Source organism: Epinephelus fuscoguttatus, linkage group LG9 (assembly GCF_011397635.1).
Source record: "Epinephelus fuscoguttatus linkage group LG9, E.fuscoguttatus.final_Chr_v1".
Classification (NCBI taxonomy): domain Eukaryota; kingdom Metazoa; phylum Chordata; class Actinopteri; order Perciformes; family Serranidae; genus Epinephelus; species Epinephelus fuscoguttatus.
Window position 1 is genome coordinate 4,924,578 of NC_064760.1, and position 20,445 is coordinate 4,945,022.

The 20,445-nt window shown below is 41.7% G+C and overlaps 2 protein-coding genes across 2 annotated transcripts; one reads left to right on the forward strand and one right to left on the reverse strand.

The window, feature by feature from the left end:
* Positions 1 to 1,735: 1,735 nt before the first annotated feature.
* On the forward strand, positions 1,736 to 10,452 carry LOC125894825 (polyadenylate-binding protein-interacting protein 2-like). The gene is made up of 4 exons (XM_049586465.1): positions 1,736 to 1,871; positions 2,123 to 2,321; positions 7,093 to 7,284; positions 9,722 to 10,452. Exons 2-4 carry the CDS (start codon positions 2,181 to 2,183, stop codon positions 9,785 to 9,787), a joined length of 399 nt encoding a protein of 132 aa, XP_049442422.1. The 5' UTR covers positions 1,736 to 1,871; positions 2,123 to 2,180; the 3' UTR covers positions 9,788 to 10,452.
* A 1,286-nt stretch (positions 10,453 to 11,738) lies between these two features.
* On the reverse strand, positions 11,739 to 13,809 carry LOC125894817 (exosome complex component RRP40-like). Its single transcript, XM_049586457.1, has 4 exons — positions 13,542 to 13,809; positions 12,729 to 12,878; positions 12,420 to 12,571; positions 11,739 to 12,339 (listed from the first exon to the last, which is right to left on the reverse strand). The coding sequence occupies exons 1-4, from the start codon at positions 13,764 to 13,766 to the stop codon at positions 12,132 to 12,134; spliced, it is 735 nt and encodes a 244-aa protein (XP_049442414.1). The 5' UTR covers positions 13,767 to 13,809; the 3' UTR covers positions 11,739 to 12,131.
* Positions 13,810 to 20,445: the final 6,636 nt, after the last annotated feature.

The following is a 20,445-nucleotide window of genomic DNA, read 5'->3' on the forward strand; positions in this document are numbered from 1 at the left end:
TTGTGTGTATAATGCATTTCATATAAGTGAATGTGAACACTTACCTTGGCTTTTCCTCATGCGTAGTTGAAAGCTAAGTGAGCCTACTAGCGCTAACTAAAGCACGAGATGTAAAGGCTGAAGTATCGCGATGTTTTGGTAAGTTATTTTATTTTTTATTTTTCTCTGTTTTACTTGTAACTGTGAATCAAGTAAAAAAAAAAACATAAACGATGCCAAGCTCAGGTAGGAAGCAGTTGAATATAGATATTTTTTGTGCTATGTTTAAAAAAACAACAAAAATCAACAAAAGCTCGCGTTCGAGACTACAGTGATGCCTTAAAGATACTTGCGGAATTTCGGAAACTGAACAAAAGGTCTCAGCGGTCAATATTATTATTAAAGCAACCCTTTATCACCATGAAAATTAAATTGAAAGTTGAATGAAATAAATGAGTAATAATAATAATGATAAGCAAAAACTATGAAACACTTAGGCAAACCTTTTGTGCCAAACTTCAAACTTATGAGATAGTCATTTACAATATTTATAAATATTACGAATTGGTGTTGTCAGAAAAACCTGGAGCTGAATGCTCTTCAACGTTCAGTGTGCAGGATTTAGGGGAATATATTGGCAAATGTGGAATATTATATAATAATACGTATGTTTTCTTTGGTGTATAATCACGTGAACAACCTGAAAATAAGAATTGTTGTGTTTTCATTACCTTAGAATTAATTGCTTATAGCTACATCAGGGGCAGGTCCATGTCCATGGGGTCCTCCATGTTGCATCACTGTGTCTCTACAGTAGCCCAGAATGAACAAATCAAACACTGGCTCTAGATAGAGGCATTTGCATTTTTGCATCACCTGTCGTATCCCACAGCCCACTAAAGCTGATTCTAATCTATGTATGTAGATTAACTTTATATCATAAATAAATTACATGGAAGGTTCTCTTATGCTGGTTTTGCACACTATCTTTTGCCTCATTCCCACAAAGCTAAAGTCTCTCTAGGTATATGGGGTTATACAATGTAAGAATTTGTATATAACTAACAGTACATACCATTTTACTCTACCCTAAATTAAATATTTGTTGAGATGCTCTATGTGTGTGCATGACGGGGTCACAACCTACATTTCACTGTGCAACCCTGTTTTGTAAAATTATAGATTTTTCTTTTTTCTTTTTTTTAAAAAATGCACATGCATAGAGCATCTCAACAAATATTTAATTTAGGGTAGAGTAAAATGGAAATAAATCCTGAAACAGTATGAATCCTTATCTTCTTAATACAACTGAGGTACTTGTACTTTACTTGAGTATTTCTGTTTCATGCCAATTATACTTGAACCTTTTCCTGCACTACATTTATTTTACAGCTGTAGTTATTTTTGCAGATTATGATTTTAGATACAAAACAACTTATTTAATAAAACTGTAGAACAGTGTATACTGTAGTAAATCTACTGCTTGTGTGTCAATATATCAGTGTTGTATATGTTACATAACAGTATAACCCACTGAGTACTGATACCTTTAATGTTTTAAGTACATTTTAATGATATACTTTTTTATTTTTACATAGTTTATTATGGGAACCTCTTCCAGCACTGTTTATGGCATTAATTTGAATGAAATCATGTCATTAACCGAAAGAATGTCACAAAAAGAAGCCTACTTTCCGACTTTTCATACCGTTTGGTTTTAACAGGCCATGTAGCACTTGAAGGCAGCACAGCGGTTTATCAAATCACTAGCGAGCACGAAGTGACGTCGGCGATGTAAACAAACAGAAGCAGCGCGGCCATTACAGTTACAGAAGAGTTCGACACGGAGTTGACCGTTGGCTCCGCTGCCGTCGAATAAACCTTGTTATCAGGTATGTCGACAATGAAAACACACCACTTTGTTTTCTTACACCACTGTGAAGCCACTGAATGTTTGTTTCAACATGTTTCTGTTCGTGTAACTCGCTTATTCTGGTGCGTTCACTGTAAAAACGGCGACAGTCGCTAGCAGGCTGCTATTGTCTGTCAGACAGCGGCCATCACAGCGACCCTGACCGCTGACATAACGGACCAACTGCTCGGTGTTTAGAGGTTAACGTCGTGTCTCTGTGTCCCCCTGTAGAGCTGAAGGTCGGACTGCAGTGATCGAGGCCGTGTGTGTGTCTGTGGTGAGCAGTGAAATGAAAGACCCGAGTCTGAGCAACGTCTCCCCGAACATGACGATCAGCAACGAGGTCATCCTGAGCAGCCAGTTCATCTCTGAGGACGACCCGTTCGCTGAGTACCTGTGGATGGAGAATGAGGAGGAGTTCAACAGGCAGGTGAGGACCAGACAACACACCTGGAGCTCAGGTTTAAAGGGAAGATACACCCCGAAACTGTAATGTGTTGTTTATGTGTTACAAGACATAATAGATAACACAAACATTTTCTCATCGTGTAAAATGAATATAAGTATAATTCAGCTCTGACAAACGGTTTATTTAAAGGGAAACGGTGGTGCGTTCACCACCCCGTTGTGTTATGCAAGGGTGCTATTTTTAAATAGGGCGTAGCCTTATTCATTTCAACTCAAAGGGGCTCTATTGGCATGAGAGTCATATATGTACATTGCCAAAGCAGTGTGACACAAAAACAAAAAGAGTATCTATAGTTAGGATCTACTGGAATTTGGTTTATGTTCCTTAGTCACTACTGATTGGGTAACACCTCTGACACAACCACCAAACAAGAGGAAACAAACCCAAAAGCCTGTTGCACACAATCCTGAGGAAACATGGATCCACAATACTTTTTCTTTTTACTTTTAGATACTGCAGCTGTTGGATGCAGTGTGCACGCATTCAGGACATACTGCTGTCTCATAACATTTCACCCTGAACTTTGACCCTCATGCGCATATATTTGTTTCCTTGGAGACAAAACAAAATGCCGTTCACTGAGCTCACCAGAGACGGAGGTCAACCCAGAGTGAACTGCTGTTGTTGTTACTTTGCAGTGTGTGTAGTTTTAACTTTGAAGTTATAACTGCATATAAGGTAGATCTAACATGTTATAGTCACCACAGGAACATTACACATGCATTTCTCCGTCATGATTATTTTCATAGTTATGTCAATTTGTTGTGGTAATCTGTATGAGTATTTTGTTCCTTTACACAATTAGTATTTGTGTCATTACTAACCTGGACATCAGTTACTTGAATTTGCTGTCAGCTGTCATTGTGACTTATGGCAGCTGTCACACAGCTGTCAATCTGTCACCTGTTTGCGGCTCAGTCAGAGGATTGTGGGCCAGAAAAGCCAGTAAAGCATGCTGGCTTGCATTCTGCTAAATCGGACTGGATGTAGTAGAACATGTTGGTATTTATAACATACTGAGTTTGACATAATATGTATTGGGACATACTAAATCTAAATGGCTGTAACGTTTTTGTATGCTGCTGTCTCGGCCAGGTGTCCCCTGTAAAGAGACTGTTGATCTCAGCGGGACTTACCTGGTTAAAAATGGGTTAAATATAAAAAAAAATCTTTTTCTGGCAGATTATATAGTGTGGTAGTGTGGGTATTGCACAGATGTTTCAACTCGGAAACTGAAGCAGAAGAGAGCACACCACGTTGAGACTGAACTAGGCGGGGGCCCTGTTTATTCTTCTTCTATTCACAGTCGCTCAGTGGAACATAAAACCAAAAAACGTTGATTTCTCCTCCTTAAAAATGACCTGGATCTTATGTGTCATGGGGCCCATAAAAAACACATGTGAGACTTTGCCCATGGATTTATAAAGACAACTGGATACAGCGTCGGAGGCGGGGCTCCAGTCATTCCTTTAAAAGTTGCTCAGTGGCATCTCCGTGTTGTGGGCTCCACAGAGCAAATGCACTTGAGACTTACGGCAGCCAAGCCTTCGATTTTATTAATAACCAGACACTGGACCCCAAGATGGCGCATACTCATTCCAAAGGAGTTGCTCGCCCAGCGCATATGTTAGAAAATTGTTCTAGCTTCTGTGTTGACTTCTGGTTTAGCTCTCTGCTTACTTGAATGGGAATAAAAAGATTTAATTGTGCAGCTCTTTTAGACTTTGGAAATATTATTGGACTGAATAGATCAAGTCCTTACAGTGAAATGAGTCATTTTGCGGGTGTGTGACACCCAAAAAAAAAATGTGTCCACTAATTCACAGACATCTCTTTCACAATCTGAGTCTAATGGAAAAGTCTTGTTGGGCCTTGATTCTTTCAGCACTTGGAATAAATCTTGATGCATCAGCCTCTGTCATGGTGATGTGTCTCATCTGTTGTCAGTCGGTGAGTTTCGTTTGGGTTCCACCTCCACGTTGTAAGTGGTGAAAAAGAGCTTACCCCTGCTGTTGTGCAGAACATCAGCGGCATTTTTTGTTGGTACATGTGAGACATGTAGAAACAAGGAAGTGAGTTTGGTGATGTTATGTGGGGGACTGCTGTGATTGGTAAAACTCATGGGTAACCATGATGATTGGTCAATTTTGTGGAAAAGTTGTGGTGAGTGGACAAAATTGCAAGGACACGTAGAGTCCAAAGGGACTGATTCATTTTGTGTTAACCGTTCAACACAATGGAGAAGCCGTGTTTTTGCTCTAAAGGTAGCAGTAAAATTTCTTGCTGGATTTAATACTCGATCTATCCAGTCTGCACACTGGCTGTCCTGGGCAGCTTAATTTTCTAACAGTTCTAGTGTGCACATAATAGAGACTGAAACCTGCTTGGAGTTAATCCCATAATAAAGTTTAATTATTAAGACCCACATAACTGGTTTGTGTATTTTCGTGCATGTACCTCCTCAGCATTTCTCTCAGTGATGTTTTCAGACTGTCAACACTCTTCCACTTCTCCACGTGAAGCAGGATGATTTCACTTCAGTGTCTCAGAATTTGTTCTGATGATTCAACCAGCCAAGTGTTGAAACGATCCAACGCACAGTCACAGAATTTTAATATCTGGAGCCGACACACTTCTCTGTGTTGCACTGACTCACGGCCACAGTTTGACTTCTTCCACCTGAGGTTGTTTTGAACGCCGGGCTTCCAGCTGTGAGTCAGAGGACGTCTCTCTACCAGCGGGAGCACCGTCTGTGGAGCAGCTTCAGGACGACGTCATCATTGTTGTCATTAATATCGTTATATCATCACCTCTAATTAACAGTTTTGTAGTGTTGTACATTTTTATTTTTAGATTCCAGGCAGCCATGACTTGTTTCACTACAGGAGAAAAATGTGACTGCATCACTGATTTTAGGGGTGTAACAGTGAGTCGATTAAAATGAATTAGCAACTATTCTAACAGTTTTTAAATAGTCCAAGTTGTTGAAACAAAACTTATAAATTTTAGATGTTTCCAGTGTCTCAAATTTGAGAAATGTGCAGCCTCTCTTATCTCTAATCACTGTGAACTGAAAACATTTGAGCTTTGGACTTGATAATGTCTCTTTGGGCGCTGGGATTTTGTGATAAGCACTTTTTATTTTTGGTTTTTAAAGTTGTTGTGATACCACAATTAGAAGTGGCTCCGATACAGCGTGTATGAGATTCTATGCTTTTGTCCCATATCATGTCATTGTTTTAAAAATAAACTCTTAAGTAGTTTTACACATGGATAAAGTAGTTGTCAGAAGTCTGACAACATTTTACACCAGAGAGTCCCACCACTTTAAGGTTTATCCTGAGCTGTGCTGTACAACAGTGATGGGAATCATTTCACATCTATACAGGGTCAGTAGTGTAGAATTGTTTAGTATTTATTTGGCCTCAAAAAGTGTCAAATCAATACTTGGTATCAGCTGTTATGCAAGTCTACAGATTTGCTACAAACTGTGAAGCCCTCACTCATCACTGTACACTTTGTTCCAGGGCTCGTCGGCCATCTTTGACCTTTCGTAGGCTCAGTTACTATTTGTTCATTTATAAAGCCACACTGGGTAAACTCCCTTTGTACATAAGTGCTTTGATTGAACAGAGACCTGATTGTAGCCACAGTCTAAGACCTCAAGACTTAGTTTTGCTGTTTGTTCCTGGTGCACAGATGGAGCTGAGAGAAAGCTCTGCTCCTCTCAGTTGGAATAACCTACAAAAAGAGTTAAAACTGTGAACTGGTCTCTGCCTGATTTTAAAGCTCTTATAAGTACAAGGATGAATGAATGAATTGTTTGGTTCTTGTCATTGTGTGTAGGTGCTCTAATATTTCTACATGTTACTGCGTGTCTCTTATGTTTTTATGGTGTGGTTGTTTGGCTGTAACTTTAAGTTTGCTGCTGTCTTGGTCAGGTCTCCCCTGTAAAAGAGACTGTTGATCTCAACGGGACTTACCTGGTTATTTATGGGTTAAATAAAATAAATAAAAATTCAGGTATCGGAATCTGGAAGGAAAAATAGTGTCTGAACAACTTTTTTATATATATATATATATATATATATGTATTTAATATCCTAATTGAAAATTGAGAAAAAATTAGAAAATAATCTGATTAATCTAATAATGAAAATAAACAAACGACAATCCAACAAAACTCAAAGCAGACATTTAGTTTGTACAAGTAGATTTTCCTGTTGTAGAACATTCAATGGAGAGCAAAAAACAACATGCAACTCTACTAAGTCTGTAGTGTATTTCCAGAACTGTGGCTGCAACTAAATAGTATTTTCATTTCAGTTAATCCATTCATGTTTTTTGTGTACACATACAAAAACAGTAAAAATCTATTTCTCAGAGTCCAAAGTCTTCAAACGTTTTGTTTGGTCTGACCAACAGGTCAAATAGGACTCAGTTTACTTTGCTATGAAACGGACAAAAAAGAAACGTCTGAATAATCAGAATAGTCGAGGTTGAATTTCCAGTCAATCAAGGAGCAGATTCTGTCAATAGATTAATTTTTTCAGTCGTTTTATTTTCAGAGAAATGAATGAGATGTGTGTGTGATGTCTGTGTGTGTAACTGGATTTAAATTTATGCCAACTGTTTTTTGTGTGTGCATGTGTTGATGTGCTGACTGTGTCGAACATGTAAAAACAGCAGCATGGTCCTTTAAAACTCGCTCTGTGTGTGTGTTTGTGTGCAGGTGGAGGAGGAGCTGTGGGAGGAGGAGTTCATCGAGCGTTGTTTCCAGGAGATGCTGGAGGAGGAGGAGCAGTGGGAGTGGTTCATTCCGTCCAGAGACCTCCCCCCTCAGTCGGTCAGTCAGCTGCAGGAGCAGATCAGCCTGCTGGTTCTGGACGGAGACGTCCACGCAGACGCAGACTTCGATGTCGTGGTGAGCTCATAGAGTCGGCTTCAGCCGATCAGCTGCTGTCATTTCCCAACTACCCAAGTGTTTCCTGAGACATTAATCTGTAAATTAGACGACAATGAAAACTGTTAGTTGCAGCACAACCCATTTTGTAGCAAGGCTTTACTTTTGTCAAAAATACTGATTTATTGATACATACTGGATATTGAAACTGTTTCAGTACTCTCTTTCTGCAGTATCAATACACCAGTACAAACCAACCAATCAGAATACAGCAGGAACGAATAAAGTGCACAAACAGTAACAGGTTTGTGCTGGTTGGACAGGGTTAACAGCTCCGCGTAAACAAAACATCACATGTACCAACAGGAACCTCAGCAAGAGACTGATAAACATGTCACAACATCTGCTGCTGTTTGTCAACTGACAGAGTCATTGTTGTACTGAATCACCTGGACCACATCTCATCACGTTTCCTCGCCACTTTGTAGCAGCGCTTCATTTTGTTTGGCCGTGTGTGATGACTGTCTTTGCTTCAATGTTTTTTTCCTCCCTCTATCACAGTGTTATTAGTCGACACATCGATCACACAGCCTGACACAAACAAAGAGACCAAGATGTTTTCTTTTCAGCAGTTTCCCTCTGATTCACTGTTTGACAACATGCAGGTGAAATAAAAATACAGTTTTGCTTTCACCCATAGTGCTGCATTGTTTTGAATGTTGGAGGTGTCAGCCGTAGAGATGTCTGCCTTCTCTCCGGTAAAATGGAACTAATGTAGACGGCACTCAGCCTGCGGTGAGCAACAATAATGTTCTGATCGCTAACTCAGGTGAGCTGGCAGTATGCAACTAAAAATACAGCTCACCTGAGGAGGACGCCATTAATATTTACATCTTGCACTGTCATAAGCACGACCCTCTCGTCCATGAGTAGATGCACGCTTCCTTCTACGTGGTGATACAGTTGGCTGGTGTAGTTAGATAAAAAGAAATAGTTCCTACATGAAACTGCTCACAACAAGGTCTGTGGATTATCTTCAGTAACCAGGTCATGATTTCTGTAAAGAGACATTGATGTTGAGTTTTTCAAATGTATTTGTTTAGAGCTTTGAGCACCACAAGCTGAGTGAGTACCATCTAGCTCGGTTATACTGGAGAGAAGACAGACATCTCTACGGCTGATATCTCCAACACTCTGCAACTCACACCAAAACAATCAGGGGTGTCAAACATACGGTTTGGAGGCCAGAACCAGACCGCCAAAGGGTCCAATCTGGCCCTCTAGGTGACTTTGCACACCTAATATTGATGCACATGTGAAGGCTGACAGGTGTCAGGTTTCAGGGGCAAAATTGTCAACTAGCAGCTTCAGTACAAAAGAATCTGTATCAGACTCATAGCTTCAAGCAGTGTGGGTGGAGCCCTGCTGCTGAGATTTGTAAATGGTTTGTGAAGCAGGGGATGACTCAACCTGCTTCTTCTATAGCTTCCACTTTAGTGGGAGTGGAAAATTATTTTAAAAATGGACATGTAATGACAGTGAGTAGTGGACTGACTGAATGTGGAAAACTGAGACCTACTGTTGAATTTGCACATATTTTTTCCAGGCTATCACAGGCTGTTCATCATTTGCTTTGTAAATGGACGAACGTTTTCAGAATATACTTTAAAGATGTTATTTATAGGTTATTATGCAGTGGTTTTACTAGTCCGGCTCTGTGTGGTCCATGAACTAAATTGAGTTTGATCTAGCCTGATAAATAAAGCACTGCAGGTTAGAGGAAAAATATGTATTTTTGATTTTGGAATGAACCATCCCTTTAAACTAACTGGTACTAAACATCAAATGGCGACGTTGTGGAAAAGAGTCGGTAACAAAAACAAAACATTCAAACCCGCCGTATGTCTATGAGCTGCCTCAGTTTGATGCAGATGTGTCTGACAAGAGGCTGTCTGTCCTCTTAACTCTCAGAGCAGTTTGAAATCACACACACTAACTGTAGCTGACAACAGGAGACACCAAGAGGTCATTTTGACCTTTCTTTGGTCGTGACATTTTCTTATCTGGAGTCTCTTTCCTTATCGTTCCCCAGCAGCTGCAGCTATGAATTAAACTCTAGGAAGATACATTATTATCATCACGCAGGAAGAGCGACGCCTCCACCTCACCTCAAGGCAGAACGCTGTTTTAATGAGCTGTCTTCGATTCAGTTTCACAACAAACATTGTTATTAATGTCACGGGGATATACAGACATGCATGTGTTCATTTTACTGCAGCAGAAATAGAATTAAAACAGGAGTTTCCCCTCACAAATATGGTACATGGTTCCTTTATGAATAAAATGACATGCAGCTGTAAGATTGATATCACACACTGAACTGAGAGAAAGTGATAAACACACACACGCCTGTTGTCGATGTCTCACTCGTCTTTATTCTTCTTCTTCTCTCCTCCAGATGACGAGCAGTCTGAACCCAAACGCCAAGGAGTTCACCCCGGGCATCCAGAAACACGTCATGTGACCCCTCCGGGCTCTGCCCCCTCCCCCGCTGTAGTCAGCACTGTGACATCACCAACAAGATGTCTGCCGTATTTTCCAGCTGCCACTCGACCTTCAGCCTGACGTGTTGCCAAAGTTCTGCGCTCGCCTCGCATGTGTTCAAGTTCAGAGTACCGTTACCGTTAGTTACTGCAGTCCTCCACCTGTCTGTCTGTCTGACTGAGTGTCTGTACCTCCACCTGCCTGTCTGTCTGTCTGTGGTAACTCTCTGAATGTAAATCAGCTGAGAGGAGTGTTTGTTTTCACTTTAAGAACAAACTGGTTTCTGTTACAATCAGCTCCGATGACTCCGAGCTTTCATTTGCACTTTTATTTTATAAAAACCTTAAAAACAAACTGTGTTGAGATTTTACTTAGAGTTTAGATCTGCTTTCAGCTGGTTGTTTTGAGTTCCTTCTCTCTGCTTTCTCTTCGTCTTTTCTCCCAGCATCCTTTGTGTTGTTCGACCCCCGTTTGACCCTCAGAGCCGCCGGCACTCTGCTGCCTCATTAACTGATGTTCGTTTGTGGTTTTTTCTAAATGCACATAAAGTACTGTATAAAAAGTCATATAAAGATAAAAAGTTGTAAAAAAATTATCTATTTTTTCTTAATCTATTTGAAAATAAATGTTTATGGAGAAAAAGTCCTTCAGTGTTTTGACTGCACTCATTTTCACAGCAGCTTCATGCAACATTCAGTTTGTATTTAGTATCAACTTATTATTATTTTTATTATCAAATGATCTGCAGCTTATTATTTTATTAAGATATTTTAAACTTTATTAGATAGAATAGTCTCAGCATGAAAGGACATGCAGCAAAGGCCCACATATTAGATTTGAACCTGCAGCCCCCTGTGACAAACATGTTCCCATATATGGCACGCCTACTGTACCCACTAAGCCACCGGACTATCCTGCAGATTATTTTTTAATTAAATGTGGTTGATGAAATGTCTGAAAATAAGTTATTAAAAAAAAGACCATCACTTCCAGAAGCGCAGGTTGACAGATCTAAAATATTTGTTTTGCCCAAATAACAGCTGAAGACACAGATGTTCAGTGTGCTGTTACAAAATAATAAAAACATTTGCAAACACATTTGTGAAGCTGAGACAAATGAGTTGGTGATCAGCTTATTGTTTCATCTCCACAGCAGTTTATTAAATGAATCCTTCACCATGTGAATCCTTAATCAAAGACGTCAACGAAATTGATTAAAATTGGAAAATAATATTTTTTATTTAAAAAGCTGTCCAATTACAAAATACCTTTCAGGGGTGGGAATCACCAGAGGATCCACGATACCATATCACAATACTTTTGTCACTATACAATATTATTGCTATTTTACACAGGTTGCAATGAAACATATTGTGATTTATTACCTTATTTTAACTATAAATTATGTCCCAAAAGAAAAACTTTGTCAACATGTGCTCTATCTAAGATAAAGTTTTCAGTCTGTTCATCTCACTTCACACATTTTTTGTAGCAGCAAAATGAATCTAATGGACTGAAAAAGCAGATGATTCGATTACTCTAGTAGGCTACCTAAAGTTTAATTTGTATTGGTCATATTTAGAATTTATATAATAAAAAATCAATACATAGCACTGTGTGATGATATGATATTGCCACACAAACATCTCGCGATACTCTGCTGTATCGATTTTTTCCCCCACCCCTAACACCTTCATGTATGTTGAGTTTACCCATCACTTAGTACTTTAAGGCACTGGATGAATAGATGTTGACTTCATAATAAGAACAGGAATTAATCACTATGCTGGGAACGAGTTGAAGAAGTTCAGCCGAACTGAACCTCAATACACATTTTACCACAAGTGAGATATTTTCACTCTCTGTGTTCCAGTTCAGATGGTTCATCATTTAACTGCAGAGGAAAGAATTCAGAAACACGACTGACACGATTAACAGTTTGTTTTGTAGTTTATAGTTTGGTTGCATTTTTGATTTTCATAAAAATACAAATAAATCAGTCTGAACTTTTAGTACAAATATAAACCATGTAAAAGTACATTTGGCTGCAAAAATAATAACTCTGTACAGTCCATGAGCCTGCGTCAAACTGCAGCTGGTTTCTAAAAACACAACAACATGTTTCTGTATGTTTCAGCTGTGATTTAAAATTCAGTGGAATGTTCCTTTAAGCTGGAGAAGAAACAGTTTGTTTAACCAGCAGCTGCAGGACTTCCTCCGGTAAGAGACACATCTGATCCCCCTGAACACTGCTCACCTGCTTCATCCTGCAGCACCAGGTGAGCTGCAGGAGTGGTATGTGGTCTGATGTGGTCTGATGTGGTCTACAGCGCCCCCTGTGCCACCCTCCTGAACAGCTGCTGTCTCTGCTGGGCCGTCATGGTGTCACAGCTCTGCAGCAGGTTGGAGATGATGAGCGTCTGCTGAATGCTGGAGGACTTCACCCACAGACGACCGTTCATCCCGACCACCAGCTCACAGGGGAACAGCTGCTGCAGGTCCGACAGGATCTCACTGTGAGGGGCCAGCAGCCTGACAGAGGAGGGAGGGGGTCAACCAGGTGATCACTGAGTCTCAGGTAAGTATATACATAAACATCTGAGGTTGTTTACCTTCTGACGAGTCCCAGAGAGACTGTAAAGAGCAGACCTCCTGCTCCAAACACTCCCATCCCGTTGGCTCGTCCTGAGCTGTCTATACACACCAGCTCCGGCTCCATGTCCTTATTGGCTATGATGAACTGAGCGAACAACAGGTCCCCCACCTGCACAGGTGACACACAGAGAGGGAGGGGTTACACACCAGTGTCTCACCTGGACTACCTGTCCTCAGTGTATTACCTGGTCTTCCTGTTCTCAGTGTCTCACCTGGACTACCTGTCCTCAGTGTATTACCTGGTCTTCCTGTTCTCAGTGTCTCACCTGGACGTTGGGTCGGTTCCTCTTGGTGGCTCCCTCAAACGCCAGGTAGGACAGAGACGCCTGCTCACTGCCCCCAAAGTCCACCTTGAAGACGTCTCCTGATTTTGCCGTCACAATGCCGATGACAGTTTCTCCTTTAGCTGGGACATACTGAGGACAGAGGAACAGACTCAACTCCCAGCATGCACTGCTCCAACACCTATCCTCAAAAATGTCCACTTCAGTCTTTACACCTCTTCAGTTTTTAGATTTAGCTCTACCACAGCATTTTACTGGGAAAGCTGAACTCCATTCAAATATGAGGCAATTTACAATTCAACCAATGTTGGTTCAAGACACTTGACTTTTAGAACAAATGTTAATAGCTCTAATAAATGAGTTTGGTCTTCTGAGTAATTCGGGTACAACTGATTCACCGAGCGGCATTTAATTACTAAGTATTTGGAACTTTTCAGAAAGTATTCCCGCTGCTTGCTGCCGTGAAGAGCGGCGGGCTTCAGCGGGCGGAGAGAGGATTAACAGCGGAACTTAATGATAAAGTTTAACTTTAGTGTGACAATACACCTCTTGATGGCATTATTTTTTAGCCGTAATCACTACTATACCATAATGATTAAAATTCAGTCTAAAAGTCCTGCCATGTGAGGCGGGACCGTGTGGTGACAAGAAAAACCTTAAATTACAGGTTTTTTAAATGGAGTTCTGCGTGTTGTAGAACCTACAGTTAAATGCAGATTCCCCAGTTAACAGACACTTGAGGTTAATGTTAAAGATAAACTACTTCCAGAGAACATCGTGTGTGTTAAATCTCACCCTCCTCTGTTGTGAATCGATCCAGAACATGTTGGGCTGTTTGTGTCGGAGGACCCCGCTTTTAGACACCACCAGCCGGTCACCGCTCCGCCTCAGACCCGGGCCGCACACCACCTTCTCCGGTTTAGCGTGATCCGTTAGAGAGATGACGTCGTCGGTGTCGAAGGAGAACTCATCTCCCGGTAACAAAACGTCCCCAACTTTATCTTTTAAACCAGAAAACATCGCGACTCTTCAGCAGCTTCACTCACATGTGTTGTTGTTGTTGTTCGACGGACCGATATAAATGTGACACACAGGAAACAGGAAACGACCTCTGACCTCTCCATGGTCAGTGTTTTATTTATTGATTTACTTTAATGTGGCTTTATAGCTCAGTTGTATTTCTATATTGTTCAGCATGAATGTGTAGTATTTTTTATTTTAAATATAAAATGTTACATATGGACATAAAACTCTACATGCTGCAGATTCACACTGATATAAGACATGACTGTGAAGCTCTACATGGATGAATTAGCCTGATAAATAAAATCCACTAATTCTTACTTAAAAATAAGAATAATATAATAATACATTTCATTTGTACAGCACTTTTACAGCTCTCAAAGACACTTTACATTTAAAACCAAAGAAAAGAAGTACATACATGTAAGTGTATGGGAGCCAGTGTAGGCTTTGCAGGACAGGGGTTATATGTTTACGGACGCTGGTGTGGGTGAGGAGGCAGGCAGCAGAGTTCTGGATGTACTGGAGTTTGTTGAGGACTTTGGATGATGAGCCGTAGAGGATGCTGTTGCAGTAGTCCAGTCTTGAGGTGATGAAAGCATGGATGAGAGTTTCAGCAGCAGAGAAGGAGAGTGATGGACGGAGACGGGCAATATTTCTAAGGTGAAAGAAGGCAGTTTGGGCGAGGCGGCTGATGTGATGTTCAAATGAGAGGTTATTGTCGAAGATGATACCAAGGTTGCGGATTAATGGGGAGGGAGAGAGGGTGGTGTTGTCAGTGCTGAGGGTGAAGTGTTGTGTTGCTGTAGAGAAGGATTTTGGGCCGATGAGTATTATTTCAGATTTGTCACAGTTGAGTTTGAGGAAGTTGGCTTGCAGCCATGATTGGAGTTCAGTCAGACAGTTGGTGAGGGTAGAGCGGGTGGCCAGGGTGATGGATTTTGTGGAAATGTAGATTTGGATGTCGTCAGCGTAGCAGTGGAAATGGAGACAATGACGACGGATGATGGAACCAAGGGGGAGTAGGTAGATGATGAAGAGGAGAGGACCAAGCACAGAGCCCTGAGGGACACCTTGAAGCAGGGGGACGGTGGCAGAGGTGCAGTTGTTGACGTGGATGAACTGATGTCTGTCGGTGAGGTATGATTTGAGCCAGGAGAGAGCAGAGCCAGTGATGTTGAGGGAAGTTTGTAGGCGGGACAGCAGAGTGGTGTGGTTGATGGTGTCAAAAGCAGCAGTGAGGTCGAGGTGGATGAGTATGTTGAGGTGGCCAGAGTCGGCAGAGAGGAGGAGGTCGTTAGTGATTTTGAGGAAGGCGGTTTCGGTACTGTGTCGAGGGGGGAATCCAGATTGAAATGGTTCATATAGTTCATGAGAGCGGAGGTGGGTTTTGATTTGGGAGGCGACAACACGTTCCAGAATTTTTGACAGAAAGGGAAGGTTCGAGATGGGATGGAAATTTGAGATGACGTTAGGGTCCAGGCCGGGTTTTTTGAGGATGGGGGTGACAGCGGCCAGTTTCAGGGATAGAGGGACAGAGCCAGAGGTGAGGGAGGAATTAATGATGGTAGTGATGAGTGGGGAGATAGTTGGGAGGCAGACTTTGATGATGGAGGATGGTATGGGGTCCAGGACGGAAGTGGAGCTTTTCATCTTGGAGATGATGGGGAGGAGTTCCAGGGGGGAGACAGGGGTGAAGTGTGACAGTGGTTGAGTGGTGGTGGAGGCGGTGAGCGCCGGAGAGACTGAGATGGGGGGGAGGGGGTTGCTGAGTTGAGAGTAGATGGTTTCGATCTTTGATTGAAAAAATGCCAGGAAGGAGTTGAATGTGTCAGTTGTGATGGAGGAGAGGGTGTTGTCGTAGGGTTTGACGAGTTTATTGACGGTGGAAAAGAGTCTTGGGGTTATTGGAGCCAGAGTGAATGAGTTGTGAGTAGTAGTTGGACCGGGCGGCAGTGAGGGCGTCTTTGTAGTTTGAAAGATGGTCTGTATAGGCATGAAGATGGACTGTGAGACTGGTTTTCTTGTAAAGTCTTTCCAGCTGGCGCTTACAGGTTTTCATGTGACGGAGTTCAGGACTGTACCAGGGAGATGAGTGAGTAAATGAGACAGTTTTGGTTTTTAAGGGAGCCAGTTTGTCGAGGCAGAGGGACAGTGTGTTGTTGTAGAGGGTGACCAGGTCAGAGGGGTTTGGGATCAGCGGGGTGATGAATGTGGACAGAGTATTTGCCAGTGAGTCAGAGAAAGCAGAGGGGGACATGGACTTGATATTTCTGAAGGATATAATGTGTTTGAGTTTTGGGGGAGGGAGGGGGGACTTGAAGTCCGCAGTGATGGCCAGGTGATCCGAGATGTGGAGGTTGGTACTGGAGAGCTGGTGGAGGGTGAGACCGGTGGAGCAGACTAGGTCCAGGATGTGGCCGCGACAGTGGGTGGGGAAGTTGACATGCTGGGTGAAGTGAAGGCAGTGGAGCAGTTCCAGGAGGTCTGTTGCACTTTTGCAGTTTGGATCATCAATGTGGATATTGAAGTCCCCCAGCAGGAGAATTGAGGGGGATACGGCGGATAGCTGGGTGAGGAATTCAGCGAGGTCTGAGAGGAAGGAGTTGTTTGGTTTGGGAGGGCGGTAGATGATGGCGATGACCAGGGAAGTGGGACCAGACAGTTTGAGGGCGACTTGTTCGAAGGACTGAGCAGGAGGTATGGAGATTGTGGATATTTTAAAGCGTTTCTTGTAGATGGCAGCAACGCCAACGCCAATATAAGCTCCCTTTACTGATCACTGAGGGTAAATCCTGCTGTCACAGCAGCACAGAGACAGAAAACAGATATTTGAGTAAAAGATAAAATAATAAATTACAGAGATCAGATCAAAGTTAAAAATTTGAAACTATATAAAACATAAACATTACAACACCGTCCAAATGTTTGGCTGGTGAAACTCTGGCTGCTATGATGTGTGAATAGCCTGTAGCCTACATACTATGTGTTGTAAGAACTCTATATGTAAGTGACCTGTACCTGTAATTGATTTTAAGGTTCTTTTACTTGTAAATCTTTAAATGACCTCGCCCCTCTGAGATTTTTTTACTATTTTATGTTCCAGCCAGATCACCAAGATCCTCCACTGCTTTAATTTTAAATGTACCTCATGTGTCCTTTTTATTTTATTGTATTTTATTTATTTATTTACTTTCTTTTTATTCCATGGACTTTTAATCGTCTTTTTTTGTGAGTTTATTCTGTTTTGTTTGGTTTGGTTTTTAATATTTATTGTCTCATCGTTGTAATTTTCTAGTATTGTAAAACTTCATGTTCAGTTGTTTGTGTCATTCTAATTTTGCCATGTGAAGCACTTTGGGCTGCATGTTTGTATAGAAGTTGTTAGACAAATAACGTTGAGTTGAGTTATAATATTGTATTTGATTGTATGTAGATTAGAATATACTATATGTACTGTATGTGCAGAACACACACTGTGAAGTAATAATACAATGCTATGAAATATATCTTATGTGATGGCAACTGAAGAAAATGAGATCCTGATGGTGGCAGCACCACTAGTGGTACTAGTAGAAAAGGCAGTGCTTTCAATTGTAGCTGCACAGCAGGCACAGAGACAACACAGTGCAGAGAACTTTCAGTGTTGTTGCTGATGTCCAGCAGGGGGCGCTGTTGGTTCAGTTTTCCTCCACAGAGTTCAGCTGAGCGCTTTCACTTGTTCCCTCTGTCTTCATATTCTGCTCATGCTGTGTTCTCCTCTTCATGTTCTCTCTTTTAGGAGAAGAAAATAAACTTTATTAATACCCAAGGGCACTTTTTCCACTCTGCTGTCATACACACACAGGCCTGAAATACACACACATGCACAAACAGGATGTATACATGCATTAAATGGAGAGATGTCAGAGTGAGGGGGCTGTCAGTCCATGCTCCATACTTGATCCGTACGGGAACCAGCAACCTGTTGTTGCTGTCATATTAATGCCATTGAACTGTATTTTTTAAGCTGCATTCTGTGTGTGAAATGTGCAATACACATATTTTTATTAATTATATTATTATCACTAATTCTGTTTGTGTTTGAGCTGTTTCAGGGACTTGACAGGTTGTTTGAGCAGCAGCAGGGGGCAGCAGAGTCTGAGTGTTTCTTTTCGTCTGTGTTTGGATGAATTTCTGTGACAGGAAGTTGCTCATGTTCCTGCTCGCTCTGTTTTCTTCTTCTTCTTTAGTGTCTCAGTGTGTTGGAGGCACAAAGAAGAAGAAGACAGCAGCTGATCTATAGCTGCTGTCTTCTTCTATTGTAGCTTCACAGGTCAGATACAGACCAGGACCACGGCCATGCATGTTGATGAGTGTGTGTATCTGTTTGTGTGTGTGTGTGTGTGTGTGTGTGTCACCGGGGGGCGTGGCCTGGGGTGTGCAGGTCACACATTCTTCCAGAGAGCTGATTGGGCGCTGGGAGGTATCAGGGAATGTGCAGCAGCTACAGATGTCTGCAAAGAGCCAACAGGTCACAACCCCTGTGTCAGTGTCAGGACCCCCACCCCCCACCCTCCATCTGCATCATCATCTTCACTATCATCCCCATCATCATCATCATCATCACTTGCACTATCATCATCACCATCACCACGGTCTGACACTGAAGGCCTCCACAGAGCGACACACTGACTCTTTGTTCCTCAGTGAGGAGGAGGATGTTCTGCTACGTGCTGTCTCTGAACGTGTTGTTCATTTGAAGGCAGAGGAACAGATGTCTATATGAGTAAAAGTAGTAATACCACAGTGTAGAAATACACTGCTACAAGTAAAAGCCCTGCATTCAAAACCTCGCTTTAGTAAAAGTGCAAATGTTTTAGCATCAAAATATAAAGAACCAAAAGGACCCATTATGCAGAATAGCCAGTGCATTCATGTGTTCATCACTTTAATGTTGCAGCTGGTAAAGGTGGAGCTCATTTTAATTACTTGAAATGCTGCTGGGTAGTTTAACACGTTACATTACATTAGTTGATTATATTTTGTATTCATCATCTGAATCTAAAGTTATCAAATAACTAGTGAAGTAAGAACTGTAATATTTCTGTCTGAGATCTAGAGCAGAAGAAAGTAACAGGAAATGAGAATACTTTAGGTACACAGAAGGAGGTGCTGAAGCTGTTTGATAATGGACAAAAACAAAAGAACCTTTAGCTGTTTAGTTACAGTGGGAGTTTAAGGTGGATTTATACTTGTGTGTCAGCTCTATGCAGAGCCCACGCCATAGCCTACACACCTGGCCTATGCCGTTGCTAGCATTTTAGTGCAGTGTCGCTCTGCAGTTACACCTCCAAAACACTAGTTGGCGGTGGAGTTTCTGTGAAGTGCTGTAAAGTATAGTTGATTCAAAACACACATTAAACATGGCTTAATAGAGACAATTTCAAACACAAGGACACAAATCAGCTTCACTATAACTCGCAGCATTCACAGACAAACACTTGTCTTTATCTGGACACATTTTCCCCACAAATACAACATGCTAACGCTATTAGCACAAGTCTATGGCATTTTACATTGTATAAATTAGCCTAGCAGCTAGTGTAGAGTTTCTCTACTCATATGAAGCCAGGGACAACAGCAACATTTAACAAAGGTAACATTACAAAGTTTGGCTCCATTGCAGATTCTAAGGTTCACTGACAAAACAACGGCCGTCTGCTAAACATGTTTTTCAACATGCTAACATATTAAACATGTGACTTTAATGATTGCAACATGAAAGTGAATGCTGCTTGTGGCCACCACACTAAAAGAGCGCTATTCGTTGACCATGCCCATATTTGCACTGTGCGGCGAACTGAGCGCATCAGTTTTGAACTTGTGTCATTCTCACGACAGTTCACAACACTCAGGTATTCACAGCACCCGGGCATGGGCGCTACTGAAGCCAGTTCATATGAATGTTTGATGGAATTTTATGAACAAATCAGTAAGTTACAGATTCCAACAACACATTCTCACTCTGACCTCGTCACATGTCGACGTTTGGTCATGGTCACTCTGGGTGTGCTGGTTGTTGACGTTCTGGGACGCCGTGTCAACTTCAGCCTGTTACATGCGTTTTCTGTTTTCAAAATACACTTCTGTTTTCACAGGACATGTACAGTTTGATACAGTCTCTTTCAAAATAAAGGTACTACGCCAGTACAACACCGCAAATCCTTCAACAAACGCACATGGTAACAGTTTGCAAACACACAAATGTGGTTGGGTTTCGGACAAAAGAACAGGGTGTGGCTTTACAGTCTTACGGGAAGTAAACATCAGCCTCCCAGGTGAAAGGCGGTGATGGTTGGACCCATCCACTACTCCCCCTGCCCATCGTACTCAGACTTCCGCCACCTTCACTTTGGTTGTTGTCCCGCAGTGTTCCCTCCTGATGCCGCCGGGCACCACGTATCATACCAATGTGAAAGGATGGCTTTTTCATCAGTGTCTGACTGACCAAGCGCTGGTTTTTGACGACTTCAGAGTGAGACCAGGTCGATTCAATCTGAAAAAATTATCACGTTTTTATGCAAATGGTGCCAGCGGATTCTGAAAAAACAAATCCAGATGTCAGCCATGAATTTGAAATGACGTATCAAGTTAAGGCATCCAACCAGTGATGGGAAACATCTGTGAGTGAATG

What these genes read in the sequence shown, in the direction of transcription:
- LOC125894825 (XM_049586465.1), top strand. Translation starts at nt 2,181, where the DNA reads ATGAAAGACCCGAGTCTGAGCAACGTCTCCCCGAACATGACGATCAGC. An exon ending in AGGAGGAGTTCAACAGGCAG is followed by an intron (nt 2,322 to 7,092) that starts GTGAGGACCAGA and finishes GTTTGTGTGCAG; the next exon opens with GTGGAGGAGGAGCTGTGGGA. An exon ending in ACGCAGACTTCGATGTCGTG is followed by an intron (nt 7,285 to 9,721) that starts GTGAGCTCATAG and finishes TCTCTCCTCCAG; the next exon opens with ATGACGAGCAGTCTGAACCC.
- LOC125894817 (XM_049586457.1), bottom strand. Translation starts at nt 13,766, where the DNA reads ATGTTTTCTGGTTTAAAAGATAAAGTTGGGGACGTTTTGTTACCGGGA. An exon ending in TCGATTCACAACAGAGGAGG is followed by an intron (nt 12,879 to 13,541) that starts GTGAGATTTAAC and finishes CTCTGTCCTCAG; the next exon opens with TATGTCCCAGCTAAAGGAGA. An exon ending in GGAACCGACCCAACGTCCAG is followed by an intron (nt 12,572 to 12,728) that starts GTGAGACACTGA and finishes TCACCTGTGCAG; the next exon opens with GTGGGGGACCTGTTGTTCGC.